At 41.9% G+C, this 19,159-nt stretch overlaps 1 protein-coding gene across 2 annotated transcripts in view; it reads left to right on the top strand.

Annotated features, from left to right (window-relative positions):
- The window catches only part of CARD11 (caspase recruitment domain family member 11), a 171,864-nt gene that overhangs the window by 125,762 nt on the left and 26,943 nt on the right, over positions 1-19,159 (top strand). For both annotated transcript variants that reach the window (XM_073546655.1, XM_073546656.1), the window contains exons 17-21: positions 466-706; positions 8,880-8,973; positions 13,351-13,443; positions 15,538-15,655; positions 15,990-16,169. In XM_073546655.1, the coding sequence (XP_073402756.1) occupies positions 466-706; positions 8,880-8,973; positions 13,351-13,443; positions 15,538-15,655; positions 15,990-16,169 (726 nt within the window). The remainder of the gene's footprint in view (positions 1-465; positions 707-8,879; positions 8,974-13,350; positions 13,444-15,537; positions 15,656-15,989; positions 16,170-19,159) is intronic.

Raw genomic sequence — 19,159 nt, 5'->3', positions numbered from 1 at the left:
TTTTACTGTGAAGCTTGCTGTAGTTTTGATAAAATAACGGTTTTCTCTGCGGGCAGATCTAGCAGTTCTCTGAATGGCGAGCTCTGTATAACCATACCTACACCTCTGATTCTCAGCTTTCTGTGCATAGGCAGAAAGCCGCCAATCAGTGGCAGTGGCTGGCAGAGTTGAACTTCCTGGCAGCAGGTTTACTAGTCTTCTAGTCATAAAACAGTGACAGTGGAGGTTCAAGTAATGTTTTCTCTGAAACATCGCAGTGTTCCCAATAAAACATACACGGCTGCAATAACACAGCCAGACTAATTCATGTGGCCTGAGCAGCATGAATATCAGGACAGGTTCACATTAAACACTGAGAAAAAGTGATTGTCCTAGGTCCAGGGACATGTATATACAGCATGCTTATAGAGTGCCAGTATAGACCATAATGTACCTATGCATTCTTGTGTTTTTACTTTTCATCAGGTTATAGAAAACTACTAAAAGATCTTGAAGAAGGGAAAATTCGTTCTGGAGACTCTTTTTTCATCAGATTAAATCTGAACATTTCGAACCATTTGGACAGCTGCACAATGTCTGTACAATGCGATGAAATTGTCCATGTTCTTGACACCATGCATCAGGGAAGATACGAGTGGCTTTGTGCCAAGATGGATCCGTTTACTGAAAGAAACCTGGAATCTGGGACTATTCCTAGCTACAGCAGGTGTGTGATATTTGCCCTACAGGCAGGGACGGTGTTAGGCTATGATCACACGTTGCGTTTTTGCTATCAATTCTTTCAGCGTTTTTTCACCATATTTGCAGCGGGTTTTTTTTATCCAAAACAATGGGTAAGTGCGAAAACATAGCAAAAAAAAAACAGGTATCAATTTTTGCTGGGTTTTTGTGCAAGAACCTAAGGAAATTAAATCAAGCTTTTTTGGGGGCCATTACACTTTATCAACATGCACAAGAGGCAACAAAAACACAGCAATAAAAACACAGCAATAAAGCAGCAAAAACTCAGCATAACCTGCTCTTTGTAAGCAGCTGATTTACTGCCAAGAGATCAGGTTTTGACTGTGTCAAAAAATGATGCAAAAACGCAACATGTGAACATAGCCTTAGACAAAGTGTGGCCCTGGGCAAAATTAAAAAAAAAAAAATTAAAATGGAGCGCCAAATGCTAATATTTAGGCTGCATTTACACTAGTTGATTTCATTCCGTTAAACGAGTGCTAATCTACTACTTTCAAGTCTTTCGCTTCTTTACCAATCTCTTTTTATACCGGCTGACAAAGACTGATAACGGTAGAACAATACTGGCAGAACATCTCCTGGTTTCCCTGGATGATGTGCTGCCAAGAATAGTGATTTTTGTTCCAGTACACACTGCACAAGCGACCAAGGCAAAACTAGCAGAGCTGGCCTTCCAGCTGGTTGACCACCCACCTTATTCACCAGATCTAGCTCCCTCCGACTATCATCTGTTTCCAAACCTGAAGAAACACCTCAAGGGTACCAAATCTCACACCATTTCTGATGCCATGGCTGTTACAGATGCTTGGCTTGAGGAACAACTGAAATCCCTCTTTTTGCAAGGCTTACAGAACTTGGAATACCGATGTAAGAAGTGTGTTGACATCAGTGGAGAGTATGTGGAATGGACGTAAAATTTCATCTTCATATCTCGTTTGTTTCTGGGTAAAGCCAAAGACTTATCAGCAGCCCCTCGTATATGATATGATCCAATCACCTGATGAATGAGCCTCAATTTGTAACTTCGTTTAGTGATTGCCGACAAACTCTCATCTGCACTGCCGCTATTTAATACTTGTAGATATTAAATACACACACAATACATGTATTAATACATGTAAACACAATATACTGGTGTGTTTTGTGTGTGTATAACACACGCATAACAGTGTATAACACACCCACACACATCAGTATATAACACACATATCATTATAAATCACACATACATCAGTATATAACACATACAGTGGGAAAAATAAGTATTTGATACATTGCCGATTTTGCGGGTTAAATGTCAACTGGTGTGAACAGCAGCAAATTCTGTTGCTCCACAGAGCCACAGCAACAACATAAAAGGACACTGTTCGCTGTTAGCATCACAGTGCACATCAGATATGGCACTAGTAAGGTCTCTAGGCGCAGCCCCTAAAACGCTGGGGTAAGAGCCTGACTGGACTCAAAATGCGCATGGCATTGCAAAAGTGATGCCACTACTTGTCGCTGACGCTAGGCACTGACTCTGCCTCCTGCCTTCACTATCAGCCTAGGCACTAGCTGGCAGGGCTGAACAACACATGCATTCCAAGGGTAGGGGTTTCATAATGAGTCAGTCACCAGAGACAATCATACGTGCATACAACACACACACCACATGGTCTATACTAGTGCCTGGCCGTGCGGCTATGAGATCCTTTTATAGATCCCAGTCTGCTAGGACCTTGCTAGTGGACGAATCTGGGCTCGCTTGAGGACCTGAGCAGCTGACCGCCGACCACAAATGAGATGTTGCCACCTCACGAGCATGCTCAGTAGGGCGATACCTGGTCTTAGTCTCAGGAACGACTGCTCGCTGCTGTTTGCTGTTGATTGTTGCTGCCTCTCCAGGTTCAGCTATAGCAATCAATCGCACAGCACGGGTCTGAGAAATACGCTGAGACCGACGTCTCTACTCAGCATGACCCGCTGCGGCCGAGACAGAATGGGAGACCGCAGTAGAAGACATGGCTTGGGATTCTTCCTGTGCAGAAGGAGAATCCCAATGCCTAACACTTCTCTTGCCATGTTTTGAGGAAGAAGGATGAGTACAACCCCTAGAACACCGTTCCAACCATGAAGCATGGTGAAGAAAACATCATACTTTGGGGGTGCTTTCTGCAAAGGGGGCAGGAAGACTGTACTGTATTGAAGGGAGGATGGATGGAGTCATGTATCTCAACATTTTGGCCAATAACCTCCTTCCTTCAGTAAGGGTATTGAAGATGTGTCGTGGCTGGGTCTTCCAGGATGATTCCTAATGATAGTGGCAAGAGGCTCAAAAGCTAGTGCAAAGAGCAAGGGAAACAGCAGGCAACTCTGTGTGGTGATCTTACCCAGTCCAAAATCAGAGGAGAGCTGTCCATTAACCCATAATCTATCTACTGGCCTCCCATACAGAAACTTTATTCACAGAATGAAAATTGAGCCCATACCAAACTTTTCTAGTATTACCCACAGGAATTCCCATTCAATACAGTCAAATGCCTTGGCTGTATCCAGTGATCATATGACCCTATCCCCTGGATTCTCCTCTGGTAGCTAATGATTAAGGTGTAGTTGGCTGATGTTAACAGCTGTGGATCTTGCAGGCATAAAACCTGACTAGTCAGTATGCATAGAATCATAGAATCATAGAATCGTAGAGTTGGAAGGGACCTCCTGGGCCATCTGGTCCAACCCCCTGCTCAAAGCAGGATTCGCTAAATCATCCCAGTCAGATGTCTGTCCAGCCTCTGTTTGAAGACTTCCAATGAAGGAGAACTCACTACTTCTCGTGTCAGCCTGTTCCACTCCTTGATCACTCTAACTGTCAAAAAGTTTTTTCTAATATCTAATCTGTGTCTCCTCCCATTCAGTTTCATCCCATTGCTTCTAGTCTTTCCTTGTGCAATTGAGAATAAAGTTGATCCTTCTACAATGTGACAGCCCTTTAGATATTTGTAGACAGCTATTAAGTCTCCTCTCAGTCTTCTCTTTTGCAAACTAAACATTCCCAAATCCTGCAACCTTTCCTCATAATACAGGGTTTGCAGACCAGTCACCATTCTGGTCGCTCTTTTCTGAACTTGCTCCAGTTTGTTGATGTCTTTTTTAAAATGTGGTGCCCAAAACTGGACACAATATTCCAGATGAGGTCTGACCAAAGAGGAGTAGAGGGAAATAATGACTTCACGTGATCTAGACTGTATGCTTCTGTTAATACATCCTAGAATTGCATTTGCTTTTTTGCTGCTGCATCACACTGTTGACTCATATTCAGTCTGTGATCTATTAGTATACCCAAGTCTTTTTCACATGTGCTGTCACTTAGCCCTATTCCTCCCATTCTATATATGCTTTTTTCATTTTTATTGCCCAGATGTAGTACTTTGCATTTCTCCCTGTTAAAAACCATTCTGTTAGTTGCTGCCCACTTCTCCAGTTTATTTAAATCTTTTTGAATCCTCTCTCTCTCTTCTCTAGTATTAGCTATCCCTCCTAGCTTTGTGTCATCAGCAAATTTAATCAGTTTACCCTCAATTCCTTCATCTAAATCATTGATAAAGATGATGAACAATACAGGGCCCAGGACAGAGCCCTGTGGTACCCCACTTGAGACATTCTTCCAACTGGATGTGCAGCCATTTACGACCACTCTTTGGGTCCGATCACTAAGCCAGTTATGAATCCACCTAACAGTTGCCTTGTCCATTCCATACTTAGTCATTTTTTCAATAAGGATTGTATGAGAGACTTTGTCAAATGCTTTGCTGAAGTCAAGATATACTATATCTACAGCATTTCCTTGATCCACTCAATCAGTAATACCTTCATAGAAGGAAATTAAATTAGTCTGACATGACTTATTAGTTACAAACCCATGCTGACTCTGTATAATCACTTCATTCTTATCCAGGTATTGACATACATGTTGTTTAATAATTTGTTCAAAGATCTTTCCTGGTATAGAAGTCAGACTCACCGGCCTATAGTTGCCTGGGTCCACCTTCTTCCCCTTTTTGAAGATAGGAGCAACATTTGCTCTTCTCCAGTCTTCTGGCACTTCTCCTGTTCTCCAAGAATTTTCAAAGATTATGGAGAGGGGTTCAAAAATTTCTTCTGCTATCTCCTTCAGTACTCTGGGGTGTAATTCATCTGGACCTGGAGACTTGAATTCATTTAGGTTAGCTAAGTGTTTCCTCACTATCTTTCTGTTTATAGATATCCTGGATTCTTCTATTCCCTTAATAGGACAGTGAATAACAGTTGATGTTACATTTCCTTTCTGAGAGAAAACAGATGCAAAATAGGAATTTAAAAGTTCAGCCTTCTCAACATCCTGTCTTACCATTTCATCATTTTCATCCTGTAAAAATCCTATAGCATCTTTGACTTTTCCTTTACTTTTGACATATCCCCAAAATCCTTTATTATTGCTTTTGACATCTCTTGGAAGCCTCAATTCATTTTCAGCTTTAAATAATCTGATTTGTGCCCTGCAGGTTCTGCAGACAGCATTATATTCTTCTTTAGATATGCCTCCCTCTTTCCATTTTATAAACATTTTTTTCTTCCTTTTTAGCATGTGCTTAAGTTCTGTGTTCATCCATCCTGGTTTCCTTAAATGCTTCCTATTCTTCCCTCTTTTCGGAATTGTTAACAACTGTGCTTTGAGAATTTCATTTTTCAAGATTTCCCATCCTTCCTGGACATTTTTGTCTTTAAGGATATCCAGCCATTGGATCCCTCCAATTCTCTTTCTGAATCCCTTAAAATCTGCCTTTCTGAAATCTAACCTTGACGTCTGAGTCTTCACAGGTCTTCCGCCTCTAGTTATCCAAAATTCTAAAATAGCATGGTCGCTACCTCCTAGGGTCCCAGCCACTTTTACCTCCTCAACCATTTCCTCCCTGTTTATAAGGATTAGATCCAAGGTAGCAGTTCCCCTTGTTTTCTCCCTTACCTTTTGGAAGATAAAGTTGTCAGCAAGAGATTATAAGAATTTCCTTGACCTGTTAGTTTTGCCTGAGAGAGATTCCCAACAAATGTCTGGATAGTTGAAATCTCCCATGACAACTATGTCATATTTTTTGGAGAACTTGGCCATTTGATGCATAAAGAGTTCTTCCATATCTTCAGCTTGCACAGGCGGCCTGTAGTAAATGCCTACAATGGTGTCCTTTCCATTGTTCTGTCCTTGTATTCTTACCCAAACAGTTTCCACAGAACTCCCAGTCTCTGAAGCTTCAATCTCTGTGCAGATATACGTGTTTCTAACATACAATGCGACACCCCCTCCTCGTTTATCAAGTCTGTTTCTTGCAAATAAGTTGTATCCTTCTAGTCTTGTATTCCAATCATGTGTATTGTCCCACCAAGTTTCAGTGATTCCAATGACATCATATTTCTTTTCCTGTGTTAGTAGTTCCAATTCTCCTTGTTTGTTGCCCATGCTTTGTGCATTAGTATAGAAACATTTTAGTTTGTGATTGGTTTCTCTTTCTCCAATATTTTTATTAATTAGATTCTTTCGTCTTTGTTCTTCCTTTCCACTTCTAATAGCAGAGTTCTCAATAGCATTTGTCAGGTGTATGGCTTTTTCTGGTCTTTTGCTTCCCTTCCCATGTTGTTCTAGTTTAAAGCTCTCCTTACAAGTGTAGCAAGGCGACTTCCAAATACCTGCTTTCCAGTCTTCGTAAGGTGCACCCCATCTCTAGCAAGTAGTCCATCGTATAAGTAGTTCACTCCGTGATCCAGAAATCCAAATCGTTGCTGACGGCACCATCGACGTAGCCAGTTGTTCACCTGCAGAATCTTATTCCACCTCCTTGTTCTATGGCCATCCACTGGGAGGATGGAAGAGAAGACCACCTGCGCTCCCAGTTCTTTCACTTTCTTGCCTAAGTCTTCAAAGTCTCTGCAGATGGTTTCCAGGTCGTTTCTTGCGGTGTCATTTGTCCCCACATGTAGTAGCAGGAATGGGTAGTCATCTGTAGGTCTGAAGAGTCCTGATATCCTGTCAGACACATCTTTAATTTTTGCACCTGGAAGACAGCACATTTCTCTTGAAGTTATATCCGGTCTGCAGATAGCGGCCTCTGTTCCTCTCAACAGGGAATCCCCCATGACCACCACTCTCCGTTTCTTCTTCACAACATTTTTCTTTCTCCATCCAGGAGGACTCTGAAGGCGTACAAGGTTGCTGTTTGTTGGCAAAGTCTTATCCTGATGTATTTCTTCATCGTTTTCCTGCGTGAGAGCCTGGTAGTGGTTTCTGAGCAGTATGGGCGCTGACTGCCTCCTGATCCTCCTGCTTCTCTGGGTCACATGTCTCCATTCCTCTGTTTCTTCAGGTGCACTTCGAATTTCTTCTCTTTCTGTAACATGAAGAGAGAATTCTGCTCTGTCCAAGAACTCTTCACCTTCCTTAATGATCTTCAACGTAGCTAACCTCTCTTCGAGATTTTGCAACTTTTCCTCCAACAGGGTCACAAGCTTGCATTTGTGGCATGTGAAGTTTGGCTTTTCCACTGGTAAATCTGTAAACATGTAGCAAGAAATGCAGCTCACCAAATGGCTCCTGGCCTCTTCCATCTTGAGATTTCTTAAAAACGATGAAAGATGAGCCAAAATTCCGATTTCCTCTTTTCAGCTGCAATCCCAGAAGGCACTGGGAATATGCAAATGATCTCCTCAAGACTCTTCCCCTGGTTTTCCGATTTCCTCTTTTCACCTGCAACGGCCAAAACCCAGTGATCGTTGAGCTCGCGGAGACTCTTCACTTATCCCAGAAGGCACTGGGAATATGCAAATGATCTCCTCAAGACTCTTCCCCTGGCACCACACTAGAAATATCTTTGCTGAGTCTGATGGCTAGTACTTTTGCTATGATCTTTGTCTGTGGTCAATAGAGATATGGGCCTCACCATCACAATGTAGTCGATGGTGAGGAATAAGGGGAACCCATTCTAAGAGTCGCAAGACTGAGAGGATATGAAGTGACTGCTGTGCTGGCTGGTCTTCTTATGGCCTGCGCCCTCAGTGATAAAGATAGGGGACGCAGGACGCATGCAGCGTCATGCGCCGGTAGGCGGAGCTACCGGCGGAGGCGCGGCAGGGGGCGGGGCTTAGTGGCAGCCGTGCGCAGGCCGTCGCTGCGCTCAAAAGCGCTAATGTGAAACTAGCCTTAGAAAGGGCTTCCCTTATTCCTCACCATTAATGACAGGTGAGGTCGAAATGCCTATTAAACTTTACCGCATCTCCAAAAAAAATTTCCTTTATTTGCTTTGACAAATAAAAAAAACTTTGCATCACCTGAAACTATAGTGTGTGGTGAAATCTCTTTTGTTGCACTCGCCCGACCCCGGCACCTCTTGGGATGACGCCTTCTCACTCAACAACACCGTCCTGCCGGATGGAGAAGCGATCACTCCCTCCATGAAATTGTCCTTCAGCTCCTTTCTCACGAGGGCCATCAGCTTCCCCAGCTGACCACGGCCTCTTTGCCCATCGGGACTGTCCAAAAGGGCCCAGACCACCCCCGCAATCAAACTCGCCATTGTGGCAAGAGGTGCACACCCCGAGTTGGGGCTTATTTCCGGCATCTGGGACTGCGGGGTCTCCAGGCAGGCCACAATCCAGGCCCTCATCCATGGCTCTGGCTCGACCCTTTCCAACAGGCCACCTGGTCTCACCTTCTTGTCTGCCATCTCCAGCAGCTGGCGCACTCGTCCTCAGGCAGCCTTCTCCTCAGCCAACTCACACTGGGCCATCATCAGTTGCCACACAGCCATTACTTTATGCCGCTGTTCTCGTGGTGGCTTACAACTCTCGAAAGGCATCATCTCTTTCTGCTTCTGAGGCCCGTTGTGGTCCCGCCTCTTCCTGGGTAGAGCTACTTCCGGCTCACTTGCCATTTTCTGACAGTCTCCGCTTTCTGACAGTCTCCGCTTGTTCAATTGCAAATCAAGTTTAGAAATTCAATGGTCATCTCTGGTTTCCTGGTGAGAAATTCACCACAAAAGCAGTGTTCTCCACGGAAAAATCCTTTGCATGAAAGTACACTAATTCCATCATATTTCCTTAGCTGCATTATAATAACTTTTTTTTCCATTTACTAGGGCTCAGCAATTATTTTTGGTTAAGCTTCAAAGATTAATACAAAAAAGTAAGGATGAAAGTGAAGGTTCGAGCAACACATTGCGAGTCGTAAAGGTAAAGTCATCTGTTTCTGTATGTTTTATGTTCAGTGACTATGTCCCGGGAAAATCTTTCTACATATGTGTCAAATGTGATGTTCAGAGATATGCAATTTTATTCCATACGTTACCCATAGGCTTCCAGTTAAAAACTGTCTGCTACTCGATAGATATTTTACAGCAGTTGAACATGAGCATTATAAGAAATACTTTTGGCATCTCTCCCTGACTCAGCAACTTAAGATCCTGTTTCCATGTAAAGTACTATAAGTCTATGTGCACACGCTGCGGTTTTTACTGCGGTTCCGCTGCGGTTTTGGCCGCAGCAGAACTCCAGCAGTTCTGCAGACAGTGAACAGTAGCATGTTATCCTATGGGATATACATTCTGCTGTGCACATGTGGTGCCCCTGAGGGTTCAGTCACCACACATGTACTACACCTCCTGAGGTGTGGTACCCCACCATTCAGGTAAGGTGGAGACTCCTGACCACGCTCCAACACCTGCATCCCACACAACACAGTAGTGTAGCAAAGCACCCTTTGGTGGCTCCCTGCTTGGAACACGAAGCGTGCTGGGAGGCAGGGGGAGTTTAGTTTGCACTAAAGAGTGGGAAGAGGATAGGATAGAGGGAGTTAGTCACAGGAGTCTGACGAGGTCGGACCTGTGTAAGTAGATCCCCTGAGAGGGATGAAGGAGGGAAAGTGCTGCAGCCGACCTCAGTGATCTGGGTCCGCTGGCACAGGAAAGGAACACTGAAAGAAAGCCTGACTTTCCATAAGAAGGAAAGTATTAGTACGGAACGTGAGGAGAGAAAGAGAAGAGAGGATTGAGGGTTAGAGGAGAACCCCACTCAAGTTCTAGGTGCAAGGCCGGGGTCCGGTCCCCGAGGTTGTTTGGATACTTATTGTCCCGCAACAGACACCGGAGGAATAGAAGTTTGTCATCACTTTATTCCCACACAAGACTTGGGGGCACAACAGCAACAAGATAGAGAGCCGGGACTTAGAAGCAGAGAGTCCCCGAAGCCGGCTACAGCTGTCTTCCGTACAAGTAGAGTTCATAGGAACATCGGACAGGAGGATCTCCACTGTAACGCAGTACTAGTTGTACTTCACTTAAAGGCGCTAAGAGGGAGACGTTCAGAAAAGGCACATATGTTGGAGGAGTGTTGGAAAGGTGTGCTTCATCTTGCCTGAAGGTTGGCTGGCCCCTGACCCGGAGGAAACGGCACCAATGCGGGCTCTTGAGCCACCACAGACTGTAAGTAAAGCTTTGGAACTACATGCCCTGGTGTCCTCCATTTATTCCTGCGTCAGTCTGCCCAGCACTGCTACATCCCTTGCGCCCGACACAACACCATCTGAGTGTCGCTACATCCACTCTGCCCTGGGACTACAGCCCTACCTGTGGAGGGCTATACCATCACTGCTGCACCACATCATCTGTCCCAGAGGAACTGTCTGCAGCATCGGCTTAACATCTACATTGCGGCGACCCACACATGCTGCAGATTTTTAACTGCGGAAAAGCTGCGGTTTTGAATCCGCACAAAGAATTGACATGTCAATTCTTTTCTGCGGATTCTGCTGCGGTTTACCATCCCCTCCATTATAGAGATGATAAACCGCAGGGAAAACCGCAGGCCAATCCGCAGGTAAAACTGCAGGTCATTTTGCCTGCGGTTTTACCTGCGGTTCCGCAGATAAAAAATCCGCAGACCAATCCGCAGCGTGTGCACATAGCCTAATGCTGACGATATTTTTTGCAGAAAATCTACTGTATTTAACAGTTCAAGCAAGTGGATGAGATTTCATGAAGACTCCTGCCTGTTGTGCGTATAAAGACATTATTGAACTGTGCATTTTTTATCCATTGGCTTCTGTTGTAAGTCTGAAAAAATGCTTGCAAAACATACAATTTTGCTTTTCAGTGCAGACTTCTAGTGTTTCTGCACTAGTGCTGCAAGTATTTAACAAAAAAAGCCCCAATTAATCATTTGTAGTCATTTTTCTTTATCTTGCAGCATTTGTTCCTGTTTTTTGCACCTAACTCTATAAAGAAAAATGGTTCACACGGTTCATGAACTTTGCGCAGTGTGAAAAATCATCTTTATTTCTAATTTTACAGTGCAAAAATTACACTTTTTGCAAAATGTTGCAAAACTTGTGCATAATTTATGACATGCAAAAAAATCACTCCAGGGGTGACTGGAGTGTATTTGTACAAAAAATGTGACTTTTCAAAAAGTCACAAAGGATGAATCAGGCAAAAAAAATCTAGAAAGCCTAATCAAGTCCAAAAATGGTGAACTAAAAGTAAACCAGACAATGACATAAAGATGCAGGTGAAAAGAATACAAAACATCAAACATGTATCAAAAAAGGTGAAAACACAGCAAAAAAACCCTCAGTAATTAAAGCAGACAACAATTTTGGTGCATGTCAGGGAACAGCTGGAGAGATTACGCCAAACCCACCACTGCCACCAATTTGTCAGGGAACAGCCAAGTAGATCCCGCAGATCCCACCCCTGCCACCAATTTGTCAGGGGACGTAACTCCACTCCAGTCATCAGTACAATTATGCAATTTACTTACAAGGCCATGGCTGTTTCCACTACTAGGACAGTTATTAGGGACTGGTCATGGTTTTTTTTTAAGTCTTTTAGAAGTTTATGAGATCCCCAACTTTCAGGATTTCTTCAACCCTGGAGGTCCCAGGTGGAAGATATTTTTGTCATGTTTCCTATCACGATTTTACCCTTCTATAAGGATGAATCATGGCATGGATAGCATCATCCATCTTTCCAATATTAAGTTGGAGATGTTCTGCCGACCTTATAGTGATGTGAGTGGATGCGTTAAGTTCGTCCCTTCGCTTCAATGTCGAAAATATATCTCCCATAAATATCAGATCGATGCAAACCCCAATATTCATCACTGACCACTAGCTCCAGAGAGTCTTTGACAATTTGTCAGGAATTGTACTTTTCCACCTCTTGGTATACAAATCCTAGACTTAGTGGCTGCCTCTCAACAGATCCCCTGCCACTATTACCTGTTCCCAGCAGGAAGTACTACAGTAGCAGTTAAAATGTCAGCTCTTTCTCACTTTTGCAGATATAATTAATCCTATATGTTCAATGTGAGGGTGATACGTCCCCTCTCCGGAGATGTATCAATGGATTTTATAATTTTTCTCTACGACAGTGGAGATACCTGCATACAAATACAGCATAAAAAATTAAGCATTTTCACATATGGGAACATGACCTAAGGCCGAGGTCATACGATAAGTGTAAATTCTCAGGCCAGTCAGGTCCACAAATTCCGGATATGTCTGCATCCTTGTACAGATCTGTGCTATGTGTCACTGCGTATAATTAAAACTAAAACTTTCTTGTCTGCAAAACTGACAAGACTAGTGCATGCTGCAATTTGTGCCACACAGAACCCTCTTAGTCTCTATGGAAAATCTCTGTTGTTTGGCCATTGTTTCTGTGGTTCAGCAGTAGTGCATCTTTGTGCTGTACCACCGTCGTTACATGTTAGCCACTATAGAAAGACTGGTAGACTAGTCAGTAGTAAATATTGGAGACAATACGGCTATCATATCTAGAAGCAAGCCAGCATATTGTAATATTAATATGCATGTAAAAAGAGACATAATCTGAAGTTCATGTGCTCTAAAGCAAAATCTATAACAGGGATGTGTCCTGCAACAGGTCATTTGTAATATTGTCATCATTGGGCCCCCTTAAAGAGGTTGACCAGTTAGCAGAAGTCATCAGCTATCCTCTGGGACCCACGCTGAATGGCAAAACATGGAATTGTTATATCCAATGGGGCACTTGTATTCAGGTTCCAATATTGAGCGGCAGGATGGATGCCCGATCTCCACTCCATTCATTCTCTATAGGGCTGCCAGAAAAAGCGGAGTGCAGACTTCGACAGCCATATAGGAATGCCGCTCCATTCTAACTGCTTAAAGTAATTCCGTCACCAAGTTTTTGCCACCTAATTTGAGAGCAGCATAAAATAGAGCTAGAGACCCTGATTCCAGCAATGTATCACTCTCTTGGCCGCTTTTTGATAAAAATCAGTTTTTAACAGCAGGAGATTATCATTACAGGACTGGTAAACCAGCTGCAATGTAGTCTTTCATACTCATAAGCTCTGTGTAACCCCACCCTCACCACTGATTGGCAGCTTTCTGGCTATGCACAGTGTATACAGAAAGCTGCCAATCACTGGTGTGAGCGGGGTTGCTGTCAGATGCAACTGCAGTCTGCAACCGATACAGGCAAATCTGAACATTAATGAGAACTAAAAATTTGTGTTAACACCTGTTATTGCTTTTTGTAACAAAATAATGTATCCTAACCACTTTAGAATGCCCTTCAACCTGATGAGCATGCACAGAGCGATTCAAAGAGCAGCCCTCGACTTTCCAGAGCAAGCTTCCTTTTTGGTCAAATTTTTCAGGTAGTTTCTTTGGGGCCTTTTTTTTTCTGTATTCTAATAATGTACATGATTGTAAGCACAATTGTATCTATGAGTCAAACTGTATTGGGATCTTAGACTACAGGAATGAATGTAAAACTTGCGGTTTACATGTAGTATTATTTTATTTAAAGGGGACCTGCCAGCACTTACGGTACCTACTAAATTTTTCTTTTTTTCTCATTTTTTCCTGCCCTGAAGAGCAGATAGAGAAATGCACTGCCTATAGATCAAAACTAGTAATAAGAAACTTAAAGGATTTGGTCCTTTTTAATTAATTTATATTCAAATAATTAGTAGCAGGAAACAGTTAAGAGTAGTCAGGGACATTTATAGAATTTGACAGAGACCCTAACATGTAAAATTCTAAGTGTCTACTGTACTCACTGTTAGGCCGGTGTCACACTTGTGATAAATTCGCACGAGTCCCGCGTCTCAATACCCGGCACTGTATTTCTATGCAGCTGAACGCTCCAATCCAAGCGCCGGCGGCATTGCCGGGTATTGAGGTGTGAGACTCGTACGAGTTTCTCGCAACTGTGACCCCGGCTTTAGGATTCCGCTGTTGCTACAAATTTTGTGCCATTTGCTTTCTTTTCTGTTTCTCTTAGTTGAAAGCATTGAGAGAAACAGAGGAGAAAGCGATTGGCATATGATTGTCTATACTGAAACAGCATATGGAGGGGTCACATGATGACTACAAGGAGGGTAGAAACAGCAGAATCCTAACAGTGAGTTCTTTGCACACTGGTAGATTTCCACATGTTAGAATCCATGTAAAATTCTATAAATGTCTCCAACAAACCCTTAGAGTAATGCTGTTGTGCAGAACACTGACGAGCTTTAGAAAAGTTACTTTTCATTTGCAGTTTTAATCTTGAAGAACATATACAAAAAAACATTACTTTAACTTTGTGTGTGTGTGTGAGAGGGGAAGTTGTAAGTGCCATCAAGAAAAAAAAAGATCTTGTCCATGATTATCACAAGTGACAAAATGAAGGGTGCAAAAACCATTCTCCACCTTATCACTACTCTTACTATCGGTCTTCTGACTTATCTGATCTGTAATATTTTTGGGGAGATCCTTCTTCTTTTTTTTGCTAAAGGAGCTCAAAAGAGGAAGCTGTACATCTAATCACATCGAGCACCTCAGGGCACTTGGTGTCATAATTTCAGCCACCAATATTAATTTTTATGTATTTCAAAATGAAAAAATTCATAAAGGGTTATAGGAGTTTAATTTTCTGTGGGACACTTTCAAAATGTGTCATCAGTCTACTTTATAAAAAATATATGATTATGGAAGTAAATGGTGGGTAAGTGGGGTGTCTTCTTTAATTTTATATTTCCACTGTTTCTAAGCGGCGCGCGGCACTTAGAAACCCGATGTGTACCTTGGTTACCAGCTCCTTGCATCAGCTAGCTGGTAACTAAGGTACACATCGGGTTTCTAAGCACCTCGTGCCGCTTAGAAACCCGACGTTTACCTTGGTTACCAGCTAGCTGATCGCTGGTCGTTGCTCTCCCGCCTGCCATATGCAGCGATGCGTGTGGCCAGCGGGAGACCAACAACCCCAAAAAAAGTCGTCCTGACCTTTCATGAACGATCAGCGATACCCGGCAGGGGGGCCGGTCACAGATAGCTGTCACACACAGCGATCTCTCTGGTGAGATCGCTGCATCACAAAACTTGTGACTCAGCAGAGATCTCGCTAGCGAGATCGCTGTGTGTGACAGGGGCTTTAGTGAGGGTGCCAGACAGGTTAATAACACTATTAACCTCCAGATTTCCCCATATCTGCAGGTTAATGGCATTTTTTCTGGTGATAGGTTCTCTTTAAAGGCATTTTTGTGGCATATATTCCAGAGAATTTGTCAGCCATCTTCAGTCATGCCCCCTCTGGGTAAGTTTAACCCATTTTTCAAAAGTGGGCCAGGCTAGCCGAGACCAAAGTAAAAACAGCAAAAGTCCCAAAATATTTTTGCACAAAGATATTATGAATTTTTAAACTGTTTTTTTTTATCAGAATTCTGCCAAAATATTTATATACTTAAATTGTAAAAATTTGTTTTCAGTTTGTCAAAGGATATGAGAATAAATACAAACGGATGAACAGCAATGAACGTGTGCGCATGGTGGCATCTAATTCTACCTCTATTGATAGTGTCAAACTCTTGTTAGAAAAGCCAGATGGTGAGAAAAATATTACAATACGAGTGGTATTCTTTGACGTGTATCTTTATTGTGCATTAATCAGATAGGCTTTAAGTAGTTGCACAGAATAATTCTGGGTTATAAACATTTATAAACCAAACAAGGCTGAAAAAAATAAAATATTAATTTATCATGCCCTAACAGTTACCCGTAAGCTAACAACAAATAACTTGAAGTTTTTGTGCCCTGTGCAAAATTTGTAATAATAATTGTGCTGCCTTTTACCATTTGAAATGCAAGAACCAATGAAGAGTTTTACTATGTAATACATTTATTTCTCACTAACCGTTGTGTTCTGTGTGGTTTCCTCTAGAATTGGAACAAGATAATGACATCAAAAAGAGCCTGAACCTGGTACCTTACAGTTTGGTTCATCCAATCCACAATGAGAAGAGGAGACCGGTTATCTTTGCTCCTACCGCATTGGCCAAAACCATTATTCAAAAACTGCTTAATTCTTCTGGTGCATTAGAATTTAATATGTGTAAGCCAGGTAAGTGCTGTCAAGGTGTAACTTGTAAGTGCAAGTCTAAGGGTTAAAATTTGTCTTTAAAGGGAATTTATTACTGGGTTTTTGCTTTGCAATCTAAGAGCAGCATAATGTAAGGGGGTGAGACCCTGATAAGGGGGTGAGACCCTGATTTCAGGTTTGTGTCACTGGTTGGTCTGCATGCTGTTATTTTAATACTATTCGTCTTCTCTGATGCAGACATACAGTTCTCTGAATGCTGAGCCCTGTATAACCCCTCCCACACCACTGATTGGTGGGGTTCTGTGTACACCTTGCATTAACAGAATGCTGCTAATCAGTGGTAGGGGCGGAGTTACACAGAGCAGTTGACTAGAAGGCACCAGACACCTAGTCCTGTAGTGATAATCTCATGCTTATGCCCAAGAGTCCTTTGTCCTATGCACCAATCCCACTAAGGTAGAACTTGTAATGTTTTTGACTGTGTCTTTGATTGCATCTTTGATTCTTACTGGCATATTTATTTAAAGTAGCAACCATATGGATAGCAACCTTTTTGCTCATGTTTTCATTAGAGGCATATATTTTTATCCTATACTAGTAGTCTTATTTTCATGCCTTGCTATTTCAAATGCACTAGCACTTTACCTTATATATTTTTATATTGGATATTTGCAAGTCCTATGATTTACATTTTTTGGTTGCTCCACTATATTGAACTACCCTAGCACTTTCATGGATCCAACCATTTATTCAGTTCTCCTATAAATCGAGTTCATATTTAACAACCATAATTGTGATTTACCATTAGGTGTCGTTAAGATATTTGGTGATTGTCACTGCACAGGTTCCTATGCACATTTTTTAACCTTTTTTATTATTATTATGTTTTTATATAGTCCTTCATAAAAATTGTTTAAGATTGTTTATTATTTGGGCTTCACTGCTTCCCTTCTTTTGCATTCTCATATATTTTTGGAAGTGCCGTATTGCATTATGGGTCTCATAAGTTTTTAGTCTCACATTACATAGCAAAAAATGCTGACAAATCCTCTACGCCATGCAATGTTCCCTGTGTAATAAAATATGCAATATCCTCTTCATAGAGGTAGAGAAAGGGTAACAACTATTGGTAGTAGCAAACCTCTAAAGGGACTTCGTCAGCACAGAATGAATGCTCAAACCAAGTACAGTAGCCCGGTCCATCATGGTGTGTCCAAAGATTTACTGTATATACACCTTCTCACCTGCTGGGTTTCCATCTATTCCTGCTCTTCTCTACCTCTAGGAAATCAGAGTTGTCAATCAATGAAAAGGAGTTGGGGGAAAAAAAGCCGGTGGGAAGGTGTATTTAATGATTGGCCCCGCCATGAATCTCCGAGCCCCTGTAGTTGGTTTGAACAGTCATTCTGTGCTGACTGTCCCTTTACGTCAAAATCAAACCATTGACCCCTTTCTGACATCTGCCGTGCATGTACAATGTAGTGGGCAATATGTTTCCGCCTATCGCTGAACATGTGCAGTGCAATGATGCGGTTTTTGTGCTTTTTTTGCAGATGTTTCCTATTTCAAAGAATGAGGTTTTGGCACAAAAAAGCAGCAAAACCTGATACCTGCGTTTTTGGTGCATTTTTTCAGTGTTTTTTCACCACTCATTTAAGTCAATGGGTGAAAAATACTGAAAGAAGTGACATGCTCTATGTCCAAAAAAAAACCATGCAAAGCCCAAAATCCTGATGACAAAAAAAAACAATGTGTGCGGATGAGAGTTGTGAAATCACCCCACCCTTCCCTCCCTATCCTATAATTTCCCTGTTTATTTGCAAAACTAATAAAAATCTTGGAAAAGAGAGTTCTGAAATCTCATAGGTTTTGCTGGTACTGACAAATGCAGATGAAAATTTGCATAAAAAAACCCAAAGAAAACGCCCAGTGTGAACTTAGCCTTACTGTGCAAAAATAGCAAAACCTATATAAATATGATATCGCTGAGACTGTACTGACTCAAAGAATAAAGCTGTCTTTTTAGTTTTACCACATAGGAAATGGTATAAAAAATTACAAATTGTAGGTTTTCATTTTCCATTCTGCACCCAAAAATTGGATAAAAAGCAATAAAAAATATGCTGTCCAAAATAGGCAAAAAAGCTTCTACTCATGCTGGAAAAAAAAAACCTGAGACACAACTCTTTCAGTAGAAAAATTAAAAAAAAAATTCTAATTCTGAGAGAGGGGTAATGCAAAAACAAATATATATATTTGTAATAGAGTTTTAGTGTGGAAAAATAGCAAAATATAAAAATAGTATATGAATGAATGAGTAGTATGTAACCCTGGTGTCACTGTATTCATGCAGATACAAAGAGAAAAGTTATCTTATCACTTTAGCACAATAAAACAGTGTAAAAAAATGAAAGAATTCATGATTTGCTGTTTGTTAATTGTCTCCCAAAAATTAGAATGAAAATCAATGAAAACAATGTTACATACCTCAAAAATGGTACCAATAAGATCTCATTCACCAAAAAACGTACTCAGATTTGTCATCCATCGACAGAAAAATGGAGGTTTTTCACATTACTAGCTCAAAGAAAAGCTAGAAAAGTGACATTTCCAGTAAAAACACAATCCAGTAAACTCCATACTATTAAAGCCAAATGGCCCCTTTTGAGCCCTGCAGCATGCCAAAACCACAATTAATGTTGACATGGATGGCATTGCTGCAGAGGGGAGAACCCACTTAAAGAGGTTCTCCGCATCTAATCATAGGTGACCTTTCCACTGGATACGTCATGACTATGAGATCAGCGGGGCCTAAAACGTGGCACGCTCACTGATCAGGTGAAAACTGTTCCAGCAGTGACTTGAATAGGTGAGCGTCATCCAAAACACAGAAGAGAGTAGTGCCTGCTGCCATTTGTTTCATGCAGTCATTCAGTCCATGTGAAAAGATGTAATCTGAGCAGTCGCTTTGAACAACATTGGTCTAAATCAGGGGTCCCCAACCTGTAGCC

The sequence above is a fragment of the Dendrobates tinctorius genome, unplaced genomic scaffold (genome assembly GCF_039654945.1).
Source record: "Dendrobates tinctorius isolate UK_male_01 unplaced genomic scaffold, ASM3965494v1 ptg000150l, whole genome shotgun sequence".
Classification (NCBI taxonomy): Eukaryota; Metazoa; Chordata; class Amphibia; order Anura; family Dendrobatidae; genus Dendrobates; species Dendrobates tinctorius.
This window is presented reverse-complemented; position numbering and strand designations above follow the sequence as displayed.